General features: G+C 35.7%; 1 protein-coding gene across 4 annotated transcripts in view; it reads left to right on the top strand.

Annotated features, from left to right (window-relative positions):
• Positions 1 to 16,185, top strand: part of MAP4K3 (mitogen-activated protein kinase kinase kinase kinase 3) — a 186,659-nt gene extending 170,474 nt beyond the window's left edge. For all 4 annotated transcript variants that reach the window (XM_019021178.4, XM_019021179.4, XM_019021181.4 and 1 more), the window contains 7 exons: positions 424 to 527; positions 4,651 to 4,822; positions 6,841 to 6,909; positions 6,988 to 7,080; positions 10,937 to 11,007; positions 13,562 to 13,617; positions 14,746 to 16,185. In XM_019021178.4, coding sequence (XP_018876723.1) covers positions 424 to 527; positions 4,651 to 4,822; positions 6,841 to 6,909; positions 6,988 to 7,080; positions 10,937 to 11,007; positions 13,562 to 13,617; positions 14,746 to 14,833 — 653 coding nt within the window. In that variant the 3' untranslated portion in view covers positions 14,834 to 16,185. The remainder of the gene's footprint in view (positions 1 to 423; positions 528 to 4,650; positions 4,823 to 6,840; positions 6,910 to 6,987; positions 7,081 to 10,936; positions 11,008 to 13,561; positions 13,618 to 14,745) is intronic.
• The last annotated feature ends 2,307 nt before the right edge of the window (positions 16,186 to 18,492 follow it).

An 18,492-nucleotide genomic window follows, 5' to 3' on the forward strand; every position in this document is an offset into this window, starting at 1 on the left:
CCTCTGAACATTACCACCAAAAGCACCTTGTGAACCACCCGAATGCGTTGTATCTTAGGAGTTTGACAACTTCTTCCCAAATTTACTTTGACCCTTTTATCAGAATGTTGCCACCTCAGGTAATTTTCCTACCATCATAAGATGAAAAGTGCTTCCTCTTACCCCACAGCCTCATTATAACCAGCAGTTTCATTTGTGCATACAAATAAAAATCCTGCAAGTTAAGAGGGCATTTCCTGCTATTACCTGAAACAGTATTTTTTTCACCCAGCCCTCTAATTAAGAAACTGAACTGGCAACCAGCTTTTGATTTTGTTTTATGTTTAGTTTGTTTAGTTTTGTTTTTTGTTTTTTTGAGCATGCAATTATTGTCATAATGACTTTGTTTTATAAGAGAACTCATTTATATTTTGGCTTTGACAGTAAGAAATCCTTACACGGGCCATAAATACCTATGTGGAGCGCTTCAGACTAGCATTGTTCTATTAGAATGGGTTGAACCAATGCAGAAATTTATGTTAATTAAGGTAAGCATAAAAGTCAAACTATCTTATTCTTACTATAAAAGCTTGTCAACCTTACTGTTCTTTAAAGAAACATTTTTTTTTCAGTTAATTTTCAAGTTAATTTAATGATTTTAGATAATATGGCAGGGTTGTAAAAATCTGCCCAATTGTAAGCAACTTAATTGGCCTAGTAAAAGTTTTATAAGAGACTAGAGAAATAATTCAAGGGTATGGCGGTGGGGAGCTGGAAATAGTGTCTCACATACAGAGCCTGATGGCAGAAACAGGAAGTACTAAAAGATCAGTGAAATATTTTGAATATACTCTCTGGTTGACCTCCATCACAGCTAAAAACAACATACAGGTTGCAGTTTGGCCTAGGAGAACTAGGGATAACCATAATGACGGGGAAACAAGTTGTTTTTAGTTATATACACACCCATTAATTTGCCTAGGCCTTTCCACAGATTTTTTTTTTATAGAATCATTTAATTAATGAATAATTTTTAAAATATTTACTGTTACTCATCTGTAACTTACATTTAAGGAAAAACTAACTTTTAAAATGTGTGAAGTACAGGCTCAGTTAATTACATCAAGGAAATACCAGATGAATTTTTAAAGTCATTTTCCACGTTATTATATATGGACTGAGTGGTCTTATTTCATGTGCATTTGTTCTCAGTAGAAATTAGAGTCGGAATATAGCTGGAGTGGGGTTCTTCCTAAATTTTATAGTATTAAGATGTTTAAAGTATTGACTCCCTGTTGTTTAAAACCCTGTGACTAAGAAATCTAGTTTTCGTTTTCATATCAGTTTTAACCTCAAGATTAACTAGGGCTAAACAGATGAAAATATAGTTTCAAGAATTTGAAACCTATCGAAGTATTAATTTCACAGGTAAATGCACTGAAACAAAAATTATTTAAACTGAAAGCTCAGGGGAAAATAGCCTTATAAGTTGTCTAAAGCAGAACTACTGAATACAGCCCATTTATGGCAAAAATTGTTTTGTTCTCAGCTCCTCTTTGTTCTTGTTTATTTGACAAAAGAATGCTCTATCCAAGATGGAATGGTAAAGTCTATACAGTTTGATTTTTCAGCAACCTCTTCCTTTCCTATCTTTTTCCTTTCTTTCTTCAGGCTATTTTAAATATGTCCTTCCTATTATTTTCATTCCTAACCTCTATCAAAATGAAAATGTTTCATCATATCAGTTATTCTTGTATACTGATATACTGATTAACCTGGTATGAATGAATTTTGTATGTTATCTAATATGTTAAACCATTTATGCTAATATATAATGAAAGATGCTTTTCTCTGTTAGAGGAATTGTCCATGTCACAAGCATGCAGGAGGGAATATATACTTTGAAGACATAGGACGCTTAAAAATTACCCATCCATGGCTTCTCTTTTCCCGGTAGATGGTACCAGTGTGCTTGGCCTGGCTCTAATGAGGCCTGTTACCAGCATTCTGAGATAGTGAACCTGTAGTACAATACTACTTGCAGGTCTCCCTCAAGATGTTAATCACTCTTCTCCCTTTCCTTAAACTCTCTGAGCTATAATGTTTGCCTACCTTCCTTAATCTTAACCTAGCTTTCCTTTCCGTGTCTCTCTGCGTCAAGACTTCTGTATGTATATTTTGTCTCCATATTTAACATTATTTCTATCAGTATTTATGATGTTTCTATACTATAACCCTTAATCAGATGTATTCAAAAACATTGTTATGCTTTCTATATTCTTGTTTCCTCCTAATGACATTTGTGACAGTTTTTGCATCATTAGACTGCTTTTTTTTTTTTTTTTTTTTTTTTTGAGATGGAGTCTGGCTCTGTTGGCCAGGCTGGAGTGCAGTGGCATGATCTCAGCTCACTGCAACCTCCGCCTCCCAGGATCAAGCAGTTCTCTGCCTCAGCCTCCCAAGTAGCTGGGATTACAGACACCCAGCTAATTTTTGTATTTTTAGTAGAGATGGGGTTTCACCATCTTGGCCAGGCTGGTCTCGAACTCCTGACCTCAGGTGATCCACCCGCGTCATACTCCCAAAGTGCTGGGATTACAGGTGTGAGCCACCGCACCCAGCCTGGACTGCATTTTCATTATAAATAAAAGTTAAAAATTAAAGATCTCTCCAGCAAACATAATGTACCTATTGCAGGCAAGGCACCATGTTATTTACTAGAGAGACAAAAATATATTAGATACACTTGCTGCCCTCAAGGACAATAGCAACTGGATTTAAAACTATTAGACATGAATCCCCTTCTGTTAATGACTTATACAAATTGCTTAGTTATTATTGGAAGCAATGTAGAAGTAATCAAAATCTGTTGTGTTTTTTTTTAAAGCATTGTTTCTGTGTTTAAACTGTAAAAGTTTAAAGATGCATCTTTAATCAGAAGCATTGGTTTTTTTTCTGCTTCGTTGCTCTTTATTTCAAAGAGAATTATTTAAGTTGCTGTACCTTATTAAAAATGACAGATTTTATCAAAAGCATGTGCCCCAAGGTAATGGGAAAGCTCCTAGAGAAGAGGTTTGGAGAATACTGATGAAGTGTCTGTGCCCGTGGAATGGAGGCACTTTAGCAGCCACAGGGAAAGAAGGAATGTGGGAACAGCAGGTGAACACAGAGCTTCACATTCCAGCCACGAGTACCATTTTGTGTCTTCCAGCACTTTAAAACTACCTGTTAGGATATCCCCCGTTGCTCCTTTTACTTTTCTTTAGAATTTATGAGTTGCCAGATTAAAAAGAAAACAAATCAAATCCAGTAGCTTCATAAAATGCTAGCAATAACCATTTGGAAAATACAGTGAAAACACAGCCAGTTTATAAAAGCAACAAAAATATAAAATATATAAGAATGAACTAAATAAAATATGCATGAGAGTGGTATTTTTTTTTAATTTGTGAAGAAAAATTTTAGAATTCCCTTTGTCATCCTCCCTTTTAGTCAGCTCACTGCCTCTTTTTTACAAAGGAAACCTAGAAAGTTCTTACTTTTTTCTCTTTTTTACTATCTAAGCTCATATCCCTAAACATTAGAACTAATTTTATTCAATTTTTCAACAGTATTTAAGTGGAATTATAAAGTATATGTTCATTTGTGTCTGGCTTTTTGTGCAACATTATATTTGTATAGTTGCTGGACATAGCTATAGTTTTATTCATTTTTCAGTTCTCTATATATAATTTTTTATTTTGTGAATGTGCCATAATTTTATCTGTTTTGCATTTGTCTCTTGTATATGTGTAGTCATGTTCTTTAGAATGTATACCTAGGAGTATTATTGCAAGGTCCTAAGGAATGCCTACTTCCAGCATTAATAAATAATGCAGTTAACTAGTCTGGCTATGCCACTCTATATCCCACCACCAGTGTTGTATGAGCATTTGCTTACTCCTCTGGGATGCTTATTCACTGTCATTCTTTTTAGTTTTAGCCATTCGGTGGGTATGTATAGTATTTATCTCATTTTGGTTTTATTTCTTGATTACTAATGAAGTTAGTGTTTTCCATCTATTTTTTTAGTCCTTCAGAATGTGAATTTATTCTTTGTAGCAATATGAATTTTAAACTTATATAAAATTAAAATGGGTTGTATTATAACTGAGTTGATTTGATAAAAATCACTTGAGATATGAAGCTAATTTTTTTAAATTTATGACTTTTTCTGTTCACATCTTACAAGAGGAGTGTCTCTTGCTAATTAGCATTTCACTTCTCTCATCCATGTTTGCTCAGTTGATTAAGAAGGCAGAGGAGTATAACTGAAGAAGCATCAAATTGGGAGACAGGAGACTCTGCCACAAAGGCCGGGGGACCATGGGCTGGTCACCCAGTTCCTGGGCCCCAGTTTCCAACTCTGAAAAGAGAGGGTTGGACACGTGACTTATAAATTCCCTTCCAGCCTTAATGTCCTAAAATCATGTAATTATAACTTTAAAATATTTTGCCGTGGTAAACCTAAAATATTTATAAAAGAGAGTCCATAATTTAGATTTTTCTGCATTACTTGAATTTCTGTGACAAGATGCAGTCTTTATTGTAGAAAGCTGTTTTATAGTATTCTCATAGAATTATTCAGTTTTTATTTTCCTTGGTTTAATGTATTCTTGTTTCTTTCTCTAGCACATAGATTTTCCTATACCATGTCCACTTAGAATGTTTGAAATGCTGGTAGTTCCTGAACAGGAGTACCCTTTAGTTTGTGTTGGTGTCAGTAGAGGTAGAGACTTCAACCAAGTGGTTCGATTTGAGACGGTCAATCCAAATTCTACCTCTTCGTGGTTTACAGAATCAGGTTTGTAATTTTTATGGAATTATTAAGGGTAATACATATACTGGTTTTATAAGTAGTAAGTTTACTGTATCTCTTACTAAGCAAAAACTGCATACACTGCCAGTGTTCAATAACTATTATTAAACTGGAAGAAGGGAAGATTACTCTCTTTAAAATAGCTAATTCATATGACACATTTAAAACATTGGCTGGCAGGGCATGGTGGGTCATGCGGTAATCCCAGTACTTTGGGAGGCCAAGGTGAGAAGATTGCTTGAGTCCAGGAGTTCAAGAACAGCCTGGGCAATGTAGCAAGACCCTGTCTCTAAATAAATTACATGTAAGTTAGCTGGGCATGGTGGTGCATGCCTGTAGTCCCACCTACCAGGAAGGCCAAGATGGGAGGATTACTTGAGCCCAGGAGGTCAAGGGTGCAGTGAGCCATGTTCGCACCATTGTACTCCACCCTGGGTGACAGAGTGAGATCCTGTCTCTAACTAACCAACTAAATCAAGCAAACATTGCCAAAACATGATACTGAGAGCACATACACCAGTTTTTTTATTTAGAAATGAATATAAGGATCTGATCCTCAAAGTCCTGTGTATATTATTGGTATGTATATTTGGTATATATTAATAAACAATTGTGCATGAACACACCTCTTACTATAAAATGAGGTATACACCTGGGTTGTTATTTGATTTTGGTGATATGTATTTTAAATAACAATGTCTCTTGAAGGACACTGTGTATAGGAAACCCTTAAAGTCATATTTTCATTAATCTTTCTTGGAAATAATTAAATTAATATTACAAATTGAATGCCAATTAAAGCACTTTTTTTCTTCAAACAAATAAAAGGGAAATAATTTATATAGACTCAAATATTTTTAATATTTTGATAATACTTTTCATTGTATATGTTTCACATTTCCTTTTTAGAGAATTTTACATGCATCAAATTGTTTTGATTATGTTCATTAATATGAAAATGAATATGAAATGTATATTAACATAGGAAACATTTAAAACAAACCTTGGGTACTTAACATTTTCATAACTCTCAGAAATTTTAAGTATTTTATGTACTTTTAAGTGGTGTATACCTGAAAATTTGCATTTTACACAACTCCGGTAGCCCTGCCTCCCTGAGGTGATGTTACCTTTTTGATCATATTCCATCACTTTACTAGGGGTATTGGTAAGAGTGATCATTGAGTATGTAGTACGTAGCAGCAATTACCAGACCTGAGCATTCATTAGAATGGGAGACTTGTGACATTTCTGAGCCCCACCCCCGGAGCTGTTCATTTATAGTCTAGATAGGACCTGAGAATTTTCATTTCCGTGAATTCCCAAGTGTTGCTGATGAGGTTGACACAAAGACCATAGTTTTGGCATATATAGACAAACCTCAGCCTAGGCGATATAGCAGGACCCCATCTCTAAATTTTTTTTTTTTTAATTAGCCAGGCATGGTGGCGTACAACTATGGTCTCAGCTACTCAGAAGGCTAAGTCAGGAGGGTCACTTGAGGCCAGGATTTCAAGGCTGCAGGGAGCCATGATCACACCACAGCATTTTGGCCTGAGCAGCAGGCTGAAAAAAAAAAACAATTTTCATTTTTGTAAATTCCCAGGTGATGCTGATGGTGTTGATACAGCAACCATAGTTTGAGAACTACATGTATTTACAAATCTCCCACTAATAGAAAATTTGGTATTTAAAAGAGGAAAAGTTGCATTATAGGATATTTTAAGTATGTTTGTTTTCTAGTGCAGTCGGCATTCTGTATCCATGTGTTCCGCATTGCCAGTAGTATTGACAACAGCCAACATATGCTCTGTTGAGCACTTACATTGTTTAGCACTTGCATCAGCATTTAAACCCACTAGCCTGGCTCAGTCACTACATGTGTATTACAGAAGACATATCCATTTCAAGTACTGTTATCCTCAGAATTCTTTTTCTTCAGTGTTTCCATGCTTTAAGTATCACAGTTTCTGTAGGTTTACCAAAATTTGTTTGTGTTGTAGATACCCCACAGACAAATGTTACTCATGTAACCCAACTGGAGAGAGATACCATCCTTGTATGCTTGGACTGTAAGTTTTTACTTATGAATGTCTTACTTTAATAAGACTTCTTTTATCTTAGTTTCTGAGTGACTTTTTTTCCTCTAGGTTGTATAAAAATAGTAAATCTCCAAGGAAGATTAAAATCTAGCAGGAAATTATCATCAGAACTCACCTTTGATTTCCAGATTGAATCAATAGGTAAGTCAAAGTTTTATAATTCTTTGCATTATGAACTCCTTAAAATAATTTATCTGCTAATTATCCAAAATTAAAGATTGATATTATTAAGATTCTTCTTTTAAAATAAAGGATATGGCTGGGCATGGTGGCTCATGCCTGTAATCCCAGCACTTTGGGAGGCCAAGGTGGGTGGATCACTTGAGGCCAGGAGTTCAAAACCAGCCTGGCCAACATGGTGAAACCCCGTGTCTACTAAAAATACAGAAATTATCCAGGTGTGCTGGCACACGCCTGTAGTCCGAGCTACTTGGGAAGCTGAGGCATGAGAATCACTTGAACCTGGGAAGGGGAGGTTGCAGTGAGTTGAGATCGCACCATTGCACTCCACCCTGGGTGAGGAACGAGACTCTTGTCTCAAAAAGTAAAATAAAATTAGAGGATATAATAAATGTGAGGTCACTATCAGCCTTCATTCTTACACATTTTCTAAAATAGTTTAATAACTGTAGTGTAGATAATGTTATCTTCCTTGTAAGAAATAATATCATTTCTTTTTTTTTTTTGAGATGGAGTGTCTCTGCCACCCAGGCTGGAGTGCAATGGTGCAGTCTCAGCTCACTGCAACCTCTGCCTCCCAGATTCAAGTCATTCTCCTGCCTCAGTCTCCCGAGTAGCTGGGATTACAGGCGCCCGCCACCACCCCCGGCTGATTTTTGTATTTTTAGTAGAGATGGGGTTTCACTACTTTGGCCATGCTGGTCTCGAACTCTTGACCTCGTGATCCACCCGCCTCGGCCTCCCAAAGTGCTGGGATTACAGGCGTGAGCCACCGCGCCTGGCCTTGAAATAATATCATTTCTTATAACATAGTTTTGAATTCCCATTTCTTCCAGACTCCTATAGGGTTTTTCTATAAGTACTTTAAAATTTAGTACTCAGTATACCAGATTATGTTTTGGCTGTTGTGTCTGCTGATCAGAGAATTTTAAGTATGTGGAAGTTCCTTCTTGTCATTCTCACATTTTGCTTAATAGGAGTATTTTTCTGGAAAAGGATTTCTGACAATACTTTTAAATGACTACATTCAGGAAAAATAAGGTGAAAATTATCTTACGTAGGATAGTGCGGGGAAAATGAATGGTGATTAATATTTGACTAGGCACACTTTTTCTGGTGTTCCTTATCAGTAAAATAAAGATATTTGTGTGTATGTATATTAGCAGAGGGTAAGGCTAAAGGCAGTTAGTTCATTGTCTTATTCCTGGTTCTGTTTTCTACATTCTCCCAACTAGAATGTCATTCATCCAACAAACAAATGATTATAATAAGTCAGTTTTGAGGGATATCTGATCAAGATGTTAAAATGGAATCCACTTTCAAAGACATAGCCAGGGTCAAAAAGCAAGATCAACAACAGAATCTCAAAGCAGTATACAGGTCTGAAGTTAACAGGCCTGCTGGGCTCCAGTTACAAAAGTATCCTGCAGGAGATGGAGAACCACAGCCAAGTTCATTGCTTGTGGTACCTGATAATCAGGCATGATGGTTTTTTTATCTACCTCCCCCATTAAAGGAAGAGATAATCCCTATCCTGTGCAAACTGTTTCAGACTACAGACAAGGAATTCTGAATAAATCAATGTTTAATACTGATGCTAAAATCAAACAAGATTAGTACAGAAAACAAAAATTATGATCTTATGAAACTTATTTTTAAAAATCTAAATACAATATTAGCAAATAGAATTACACATTAGCAAATAGAATTACACATTATCAAATAGTAAACTATCCCAGGAAAGCAAGGATGGTTCAGCATCAGAAAATGTATTTATGTAAAACACAATACCAAGTATTAAGAGAAAATCATGTAACTCTTCAGTAGATGCCCAAAAAGCATTCAGTAAAATCTGTCATTAATGATTTTTTTTAATAATACCTCTTAGCAAATTGGGAATAGAAAGGAATGTCCTTCACCTAGCAAAGCCTGTTAAAAATATGTTTAATGATCAAATTAATTCCCATTAAAGTGGAGAACTAAATAAGGATGTTTGCTATTATCACATTTCATTATTGTCTATTAGATGAGAAGGGGAAAGTATGAGGATTAGAAAGAAAAAGATAAAAAGATCATTTTTTTGCTGATGGTATGATTATGTACATAGAATATAAAACCCTATTAATAAATTACTAGAGTTAGTAAGAGAATTCAGAGTTGCTGGATATGAGTAACACCAAAGAATAGCTTTCCTAAATAATCAGTGAAAAACTTAATTGGAGAAAAGATCCCTTTCACAATGACAATAAAGTAACATACATAAGAATAAATGAAATCCAAACATTTTTAAGATCATTATCTAGGAAACTCCAAATTATTTTTTTAAGACATAAAAGATTCAGCAAGTGAAGAACTACATCATGTCCATGGGTAGAAAGACTTAAATGAGAAAGATGCCAGTTCTTCAGTTAATCCACAGGTTCAGTGGATCTGCAGTAAGAATCCCAACATGATGTTTTGTGCCACTTGATATAAGCTGCTCTTAAAATTCATATGGAATGGCCAGGCGCGGCGTCTCATGCCTGTAATCCCAACACTGTAGGAGGCTGAGGCAGGAGAATTGCTTGAGCCCAGGATTTCAAGACCAGCCTGGACAACATTGGGAGACCCCATCTCTACAAATAATTTTTTAAAATAAAAAATAAATTTATATGGAAGAGCCAAAGACCAAGAATAATAAAATAAATGTTGACAAATCCTTTTCTACCCAATATTGAAACTTACTATAAAGCCATGGTGATTAAGGTAGTGTGGTAACAGCACAGGAATAAATAAGTAGAAGAGTGAGACAGAAGAAAGGGCCCAGAAATAGACCCACATGTAAATGGAAATTCATGGCATTATGTATTAGTGGGGAAGAAATGGGCCATTCAACAAATGATGCTGGTACAATTGGTTACCTGCAGAAAACAAAATAATATTTATTCCTCCCTGAATACATGCCAAAAAGTATATTGAAAATATAAATATAAAAAGCAAAACTAAATCTTGTTCTGTTTATGCCCTGTGCTTCAGTAATTCTATCTATGGGTGTCTACCCTCAAGAAAGATTTGTACATGGATTCAAGATGTACAAAAATGTTTATTGCAAAATTGTTTGTAATAATGAAAAACTAGAAATAACCTCAATGTTCATCTTACTGAATGTATGAAGGTTGGAAATATTCTATATAAAATTTATATTGATAGTATAAACTTATAGTAATAGTAAAAACATGCATGAGAATGATAAATACCAAATTTATAATAGTGGTTATCTCAGGGAGGAAGGAAAGACCAGAATTGGGAATAGGGCAGGGTACATAGGGGATGCCAGCTGTATTTGTTTTTATTTAAAGCAAAAGTGGCAGAATGTTAGGATCTGATTGTTGGGTGGTGGATACACGTATATTTTTATGCTGTTTTCTGTATTTTTCTGTATGTTTGCAGTATTTTATTTTTGAAAATTACCAAAACAGGCCGAACGCAGTGGCTCATGGCTTTAACCCTGGCACTTTGGGAGGGCGAGGCAGGCAGATCACTTGAGGCCAGGAGTTTGAGACTAGCCTGGCCAACATAGTAAAACCCCATTTCTACTAAAAATACAAAAAAAACTATAACAAAAATATTTTCAGTGAATTTTTTCCTACCAAAAATATGCATAAGCTCTGTATAGTATATTTTTAAACTTTTCAAATGTAAAGATGCCATATAAATATGGAATAGCTGACATTAGTTGTGAATTGAAATATTGCTATATGAGATAGAGGGATGAAATGATGCTTATCAGTTGAACTTTTGTACTATTAACAGTAATTGAACTGTTCTTGCCTGCTAGTGTGCCTACAAGACAGTGTGCTAGCTTTCTGGAAACATGGAATGCAAGGTAGAAGTTTTAGATCTAATGAGGTAAGTAAATTATGTCCATTAAGTAGTCACAAGACATTATCAAATTCCACTTCAAACAATTCGATTCCTAAATGATACAAGTAATGCTTGATTGGCTAACTTTATTAATACTTACTGTATTTAGTCTATTGATAAAGTCAGTAGCCCATACTCTATGTCCACCTCTCTCCACTGCTCAAACAACTTTAGTGCATATTTAATGTGCTTCCAGATAATCAGTCTGAAATTTAGAACAAGAACTTGCTAATCTGCTAAAAGTGAGCCAACTATGATTTTCTTTCAAGTTTCCCAGAGGAACCCCAGGAGCAAGAGTGCTAGTGCTGGCTCTCTCTGGCCTTAAGCACCTTGTCTACCTTGTACTTCAGAAATGATGACCAGCGCAGACTATAAGTAAAGAGTCCTATATTTCTCTGGAAGCCCACTTACCTCTTTATTTTCAACATCCTGATTCATTTGACATGTATATAATTCTTTGCCCCCTTTACCTTTCGTTTTTATTAACCTTTAGCTATGCATCTCATGAATCCTTCCTACCTCACAGAAATAATTTAACTCCAAGCTGTGTGACATATTCAAGTCAGTTCAACATTTATGCCGGAAAGTTCTGAGGTTATAAACATGAACAAGATGTGGCACTTGCCCCCTAGAATGTTACAAGCACGTAAAATTGTCAGAAATTCTTCCAGTACCCCCAAGCCAATCTCAGTCATGTAACTTGGAAGGAAGCTTATTTCTTATTTGTTTCTTAAACTGTCATTCATTAAGCTCAGAGCGTTTATTTCTAACAAAGTAAGCAATATACCACAGTGTTCATGAGCCTGGGTTCCAGAGTTGAGACACTAGGCTTCAGGTCTCAAGTTCAGCTAGTTAGTAGCTGGGTGACCCTGGCATGTCACCTAACTTCTTTCTACCTATATTTTTTCATCTGTGAATTGAGTTGTTATGATTAAATGAAACAAAGCATGTAATGTGCTTCGCCTGGTTCCTGACCTATAGTAAATGTTTAAAAGGTAGCTGCTGGCCAGGCATGTTGGCTCACGCCTGTACACTCAGCACTTTGGGAGGCCGAGGCGGGCGGATCACAAGGTCAAGAGATCAAGACCAGCCTGGCCAACATGGTGAAACCTCGTCTCTACTAAAAATACAAAAATTAGCCAGGCGTGGTGGCGCGTGCCTCTAGTCCCAGCTACTCAGGAGAGGCTGAGGCAGGAGAATCGCTTGAACCCAGGAGGCGGAGGTTGCAGTGAGCCAAGATCGCGTCACTGTACTCCAGCCTGGTGACAGAACAAGACTCCGTCCCCCTCCAAAAAAAAGGTAGCTGCTACTATGTTTCTAAAAGTAATCCCCACAAGTGGGCTCACACTTTCTAAAATCACATGAGGAACTGATAAGAACAGTCAACAGCTAATAAACACTAGTCAGAGAAAGAAAAGCATTGCAGACAAATACAGAAGTGGTTTAAAAACTAAAAGGAAAAAGTTCACCCAAAAAGTCACCTGAGAACTACACAGGCAGCCCATCAATACACACCTCCAAAAATGTTAGCTTCTTCTAGTAGGCAAACCCCAAAATATATTGGTAATCACAGTCATGATGAGCCACAGGCGTTGAAGTGAGCATGCTGAGCATGTTGTTTCCTGCAGGTATGCTGGGTTACAACAGAAGCTAAGAGTCATTAGTGTTTCTAGAAAATCTAATTGTAGGGGTATTGATGGAATAAATTTAATTTCAAATCCATTTTTTCTTCAGCCTACCAAATTTTGGGGAGATGCTACTGCCCTTCTAATTCATAATATTTTGTGTTCAATAAGCTGTGGACAGTTGGTTTCTCTTTTTCTTGTATGTTTATTCTTAACTCCCCAACTGGTAGTTGGTCACACTGAGGACTTCTTGAGGGATATATGGTCATTAGAAAATATTATTTCAAGAGAATGGGGAAGAAGTGGGAAAGATAATAATTATGTATTGAGCACTTCCTTAGCTAGGCATTATACCCACTAATCCTTATAAGAACACTGCAGGGCTCTACTGCATGGTAGATCTTTTCAATCCCATCTTGCATAAGGCAAAACCATTTCTAGCAGATTACATACGTTGCCCAGTAAGTGGAAGAACTGACATTCAAACTCAAGGCATGTCTGGCTTTTAAATATTTCCTGTTACACTACGTGGCAGCCTTTTTAAGTAAAAGAAGCAGATCTAAGTAGCTTACTGCTGCCAGTAACCTTGCCATTAGCGTTAACATAAATGATGAAAGTTTCTAATAAATAAAATGGATTTAGTGCTTTGCTTTTAAGTTTTTCCCTTGAAGTCTTATGATTTAACAAGGAAATCATTTTCCTTTGCCTGCATTTTATGATTAACTCAAAATTAACCACATTTCCCCTCGACTAACAAATTGATGTACCTACATGCTGACTTTAACAAACAGCCATGCAGGAATATATTTTCATTTTAGGGATTATGTTTCTTTTCTGTTGAATTAAAATGAAGTGCCCATTAAAAATTTTGTGTCTTTAATTTCAGAAATTAAATTTGTGTTTTAATTGAACAGGTAACACAAGAAATTTCAGATAGCACAAGAATTTTCAGGCTGCTTGGATCTGACAGGTATGAAAACGGACTGTATTAAATACACAGTACTAAACGTGTTTTATAGATCCAGCATGAAACAGATTTCTTTTTCAAGAGAATTGAAATGTCTGCAATATGTTCAACATTGAATTTTTCACACTATAAGAATTCACAAGTCAGAAAGTTAGAAAGCCTTTGAAAATGTACCTGATCTTCCAAGTAACAGGAATGTATGGATCTGTCAGTACTAGTTTGCATTAAACATAATGACATCTGATTTGCAGCAGAAGAAAGAGGAAATACCATATGTTAATGAACAGAACTTTTTGTTGTTAATGCCAATAGGATTTTGGAGACCTGTTCTGATTGACTGTAAGGGATTTGTCAGGGTGGTGGGAGAAATTATAAAGTTATAGGAAATAGACACCTTCTTGGAAGGCCAGAAGGTTTGCATAGCTTCAGTAAAAGATTTGGCTGAAGGCAGCTGAATTCTCTTAAAAGCTTAGGACATAGATACATAGGAATGCAGAGGAGTTTATCTAAATAGCTTGTTTACTCATGTTGTCCTAAAACCAACCTTTGATCATGCGGGCAGGACTGCTCTTTCCTGGGGAGGGCAACCAGATAAATTACCTACAACTAGGTTGACTCAAAGCCTTTGTCATTAAATCTGTGCTGAATAAATGCCTGCAGGGACAGCTAGTCAGGGCACACGGCCGCTACAACTCTTTCTGTGAGCGCCCTGGCCCCCTAGCCAGTCTTTCACTGAATACCAGTGTCTGAGTACGTTATTCATCCATTGTGCAGCCTGGGTCTCTGGGTCAGACCCTGGCAATTTAACTTCTGATTCTTGAACTGCAAATCGTTTTTAGAACTTGTAATAAGAATTAAGTTCCCCCAAATAATTTCTAATATAGGTTTCTCCCCACTTCTGACTCTTAGAAGAACACTGGCCTAGAGGTGGGAGGTAGTGGACAGCAAAATTACTTCCCAGAGCTAGAACTGGCCCTGTAATCAGAGTGATAGCAAATGATTTCTGCCCACGATCAAATGAGCAGCATTTATAGAGGCACATATTGGAGAAGCAATGGAAAATTTGGGAGCTAACATTAATTTTCAAGAATAACTTTGTTTTGTTATATGTTTTTTGTTTATTACTTTTAGGGTCGTGGTCTTGGAAAGTAGGCCAACTGATAACCCCACAGCAAATAGCAATTTGTACATCCTGGCGGGTCATGAAAACAGTTACTGAGAATTGTTGTGCTTTGACAGTTAACTCTAGAAAGAAAGAACACTACCACTGCAACATTAATGGATGCTTGAAGCTGTACAAAAGCTGCAGTAACCTGTCTTCAGTTACTTTGTAATTTATTGTGGCATGAGACAAGATGGGGAAAATTTTGTTTTAAGTGGTATGGATATATTTAGCATATTGAACCACACAAGTGCTTAATTCATCGTTATGTAATCTTTGTACATATAGGCAGTATTTTTTCTGTGAAACTTCATATTGCTGAAGACATACACTAAGAATTTATGTAGATAATGTACTTTTATGAGATGTACAAGTAAGTGTCTTATCTGTACAGATGTAAATGTTGATGAAAATGCAATTGGGGTTAATATTTTAAGAATTCTTTAGTATATTCTTGGGTGTGGCTATATTACAAAATGGGATTCTGGCAATGAAACAATACATTTAACACTATTGTATTTTTATTATATGTAATTTAGTAATATGAATATAAATCTTGTAACTTTTAAAATTGTAATGGAGGCTGTAATCATTTTATAATCTTTTTAATTTTAATGCAAGTACACTGGTGTTTATATTTGCACAAAGTATTGATATGTGATGTATTAAGTCACAAAAGTAAGCTGTGACATTGTCTATAAGCATTTGGCTCCACAAATAAATTTGGATTGTTTTCTATGTGAAGCAAACCAATTATAATTAACCACATGTTGTAGTAACTGGTCTTTTTATATTTAAGCAGAATCCTGTAAGATTGCTTGTCTTTGCTTAAAACAATACCTTTGAACATTTTTGAATCACAGAATAGCGGTACCATGATATAATACTGCAATTGTGGTCTGAATTACAGTATGCACAAAGAATTAATTAGCATTATTAAAGAGTCCTCACTAAACATTTCATATAATCACACTGAAGAACTGTAACATTCCATAGAGTGAAGTGGTTCAAATTTCTCTTGGAATTTTTACTTTTGTTGGCCTTATTTTATGATCCTTTTCATATTTCTTTTGACTTAGAGTATTAATACATGGCCAAAATAATTTAGTTACTACCTCATACAAACAATATAATGGTTACTACACATCACAGGAACTTAGTTTTGGTTTAAGTCATTTTTGATTGCTTTTTTCCAATGGAATATGTATATACCAGGTTTTAGCAAAATGCACACTTTTGGCTCTTTTTGGTATATGTTCTTTATATTTTAATGTGAGTATATACACTAAGAACAAACTAAATTGTGATTTATGATCTTCATTTATTGTAATTGATAATGGTTTTAAAATATGTTCCTGATTGTACATATTGTAAAATAAACATGTTTTTTAACATGCTGTTGTATAGTAGCTTGTCATCTGGTTTAATCTGTATATAGTAACACTAAAATATATTAAGAGGGGAAAGCTTTATTTGTTTTGTAGTTAAATTCTTAAGTATTGAATTTTGGTCCCTCAAATCATGATTTTTATTTGATATGTGATTTCAATTTCATGAAGCATTAATATTTCCACACAGGAGAAAAGGGCATCTTTTGCAGAAACTTCGACTTCCTGATAAGAAAAGTCAAACATTCATAGTTTTCTGGTTAGAGGCAGGGGTCCACAAACTACAGTCCTCAGACCAATCCAGCCTACTGCCTGTTTTTGTAAATAAAGTTTTAATGGAGCACAACACCACGTATTCACTTACATGTTGTCTATGCTGCTTTTGTGCTACAATATTAGAGTTGAGTGGCTTCTGAAACACTATATGGTCTGAAAAGCCTAAAATTCTTACTTTGCTGACCCTTTACAGAAAAAATGTGCTAGTGCCTGGGTTAGAGAAAGTAAGCAAGCATTGGGAAATGCAGTTCTGGAGGTAAGGAAGGGGAAGATTAAGAGGGAAGAACTGGATTGGGGATCAAGAGGCACCATTTCCATATTGCTTATGCCACTACATGTCACAATGGCCTTGAATAATTTAACAGTTTCCACATCTAAAATCGTACCGATGCTAATACCCATAACAACTGAGTTCATTTATCACTTTTCCCACATTGGGAATAATCCTATCATTAGTGACTAATGACTATGTTTTTTCACACATCTTTGTCAGTATAACATTATCAATTTGCTGCAAAACAGAGACTGTTGGAAAAGATTTTTAAGTGATCAAGATTCCGTTCTTGGCTCTTACTGACAGGTTGTTTAGTTTATCCTTTTTCTGAACCACTTTTTTTTCAGTTTTTAAGACTTATAAGTTATATAAAGGGTCATATCTCAAAAAACGTTAGTCATCACATTTAGCTGTTAAACACTTAGAAATATTTTCAAAAAATAAAATACACAACTGGTTGTGTATTACCCAGGAGCTTTCTAAGATATATCTGGAGTCATAATCTTGAGGGCTGAGGCTCAGTAACCTATGTTTTTATAAAGTTGTACAAATGATTCTGATGTGCATCGCAACATGAAAACCACTGGTGGGCACTAAATTTAAATCAGTGCTTCTGAGTGTGTCCAAGTGTGCCTCAGAATCATCTTTGGTAATACTTAAAAGTGCAAATTTCTAGATTCCACCCAGGAATTTTTGATTATGGATCTTTATGTACACAAAAGGAAGACAGCCACTCACTTAAATGTTGGAAACAATCTATTTCATCTTTATTGAAGTTAAAGCGATCTTCTTTTTAGCTAATTGCATAGACACTGGTTTTGAGGAGAATGAGGTCAACCGGTTATGGGCCTAATGGCATCATTCAGCTTGCACATGTGACTCTGATTTCAGTAGAGACCAGGAAACAAAGGACAGATGCTATTAGTTTTCGCCATTACTGGCGGAGAGGTGAAAGTATGTGCTATACAAAATAATGGGTAAACACTAAGAGAGCATATAATACGTTCCCAGTTCACGTATATGTGTGCCAGGTACTCATCTGCATGCTTTATATAGTCCCACTTAAGCCCCAGAACACCCCTGTGAGGTATTATTAACTCTGTTTTACAGATGAAGAAACAGGCACAGAAAGTTTTAGCAGCTTGCCCAGGACTATAGCTGGTAAATAATACAGCAAAATTTGAACCTCGGCACTTGATTCAAAGTGTATTCTCTTAACCACTGTGCAAGACTGTTACATAAAATACATGCAGTATATCCACTGCCCACTAAAACAGACTCTCTCTTTCTTTCCTCTAAAATTAGATTTTTTTTCTCCAGGTGTTGGATTTCAAATTTTTATTTTCACTGTTTCTGCACAAGAGATACTAACTTCTGTCTTAATTTTTTGCTTTACCGAAAGGCATTTTTCTTATCCAAATTTGGTATAAAGATAAAAGGATTTACATAAAATTTACAGTCAAAGTATATTAAATAAGTAGTCAAAAGTCATTATAACAAAGACTTTTTTAACTTTTGTGAGAATTACTTATACAACATATAGTGATTATTTACACTGTAGTCAAGGCACTTTACTAGCACTGGAGAAGAGATGGAAAAGGTTTAATTCCCAACCAGTATTCATCCAAGGAGCATACTTGGATGAATAAAGGCAAACGGAAGTAAGTAGTATTAAAACAAGGTACAGGCCCAGTGTGATGGCTCAAATCTCTAATCCCAACACTGGGAGGCTGAGGTGGGAGAATCACTTGAGCCTAGGAGTTCAAGATCAGCCTGAG

Source organism: Gorilla gorilla, chromosome 12, assembly GCF_029281585.2.
Source record: "Gorilla gorilla gorilla isolate KB3781 chromosome 12, NHGRI_mGorGor1-v2.1_pri, whole genome shotgun sequence".
NCBI lineage: Eukaryota > Metazoa > Chordata > Mammalia > Primates > Hominidae > Gorilla > Gorilla gorilla.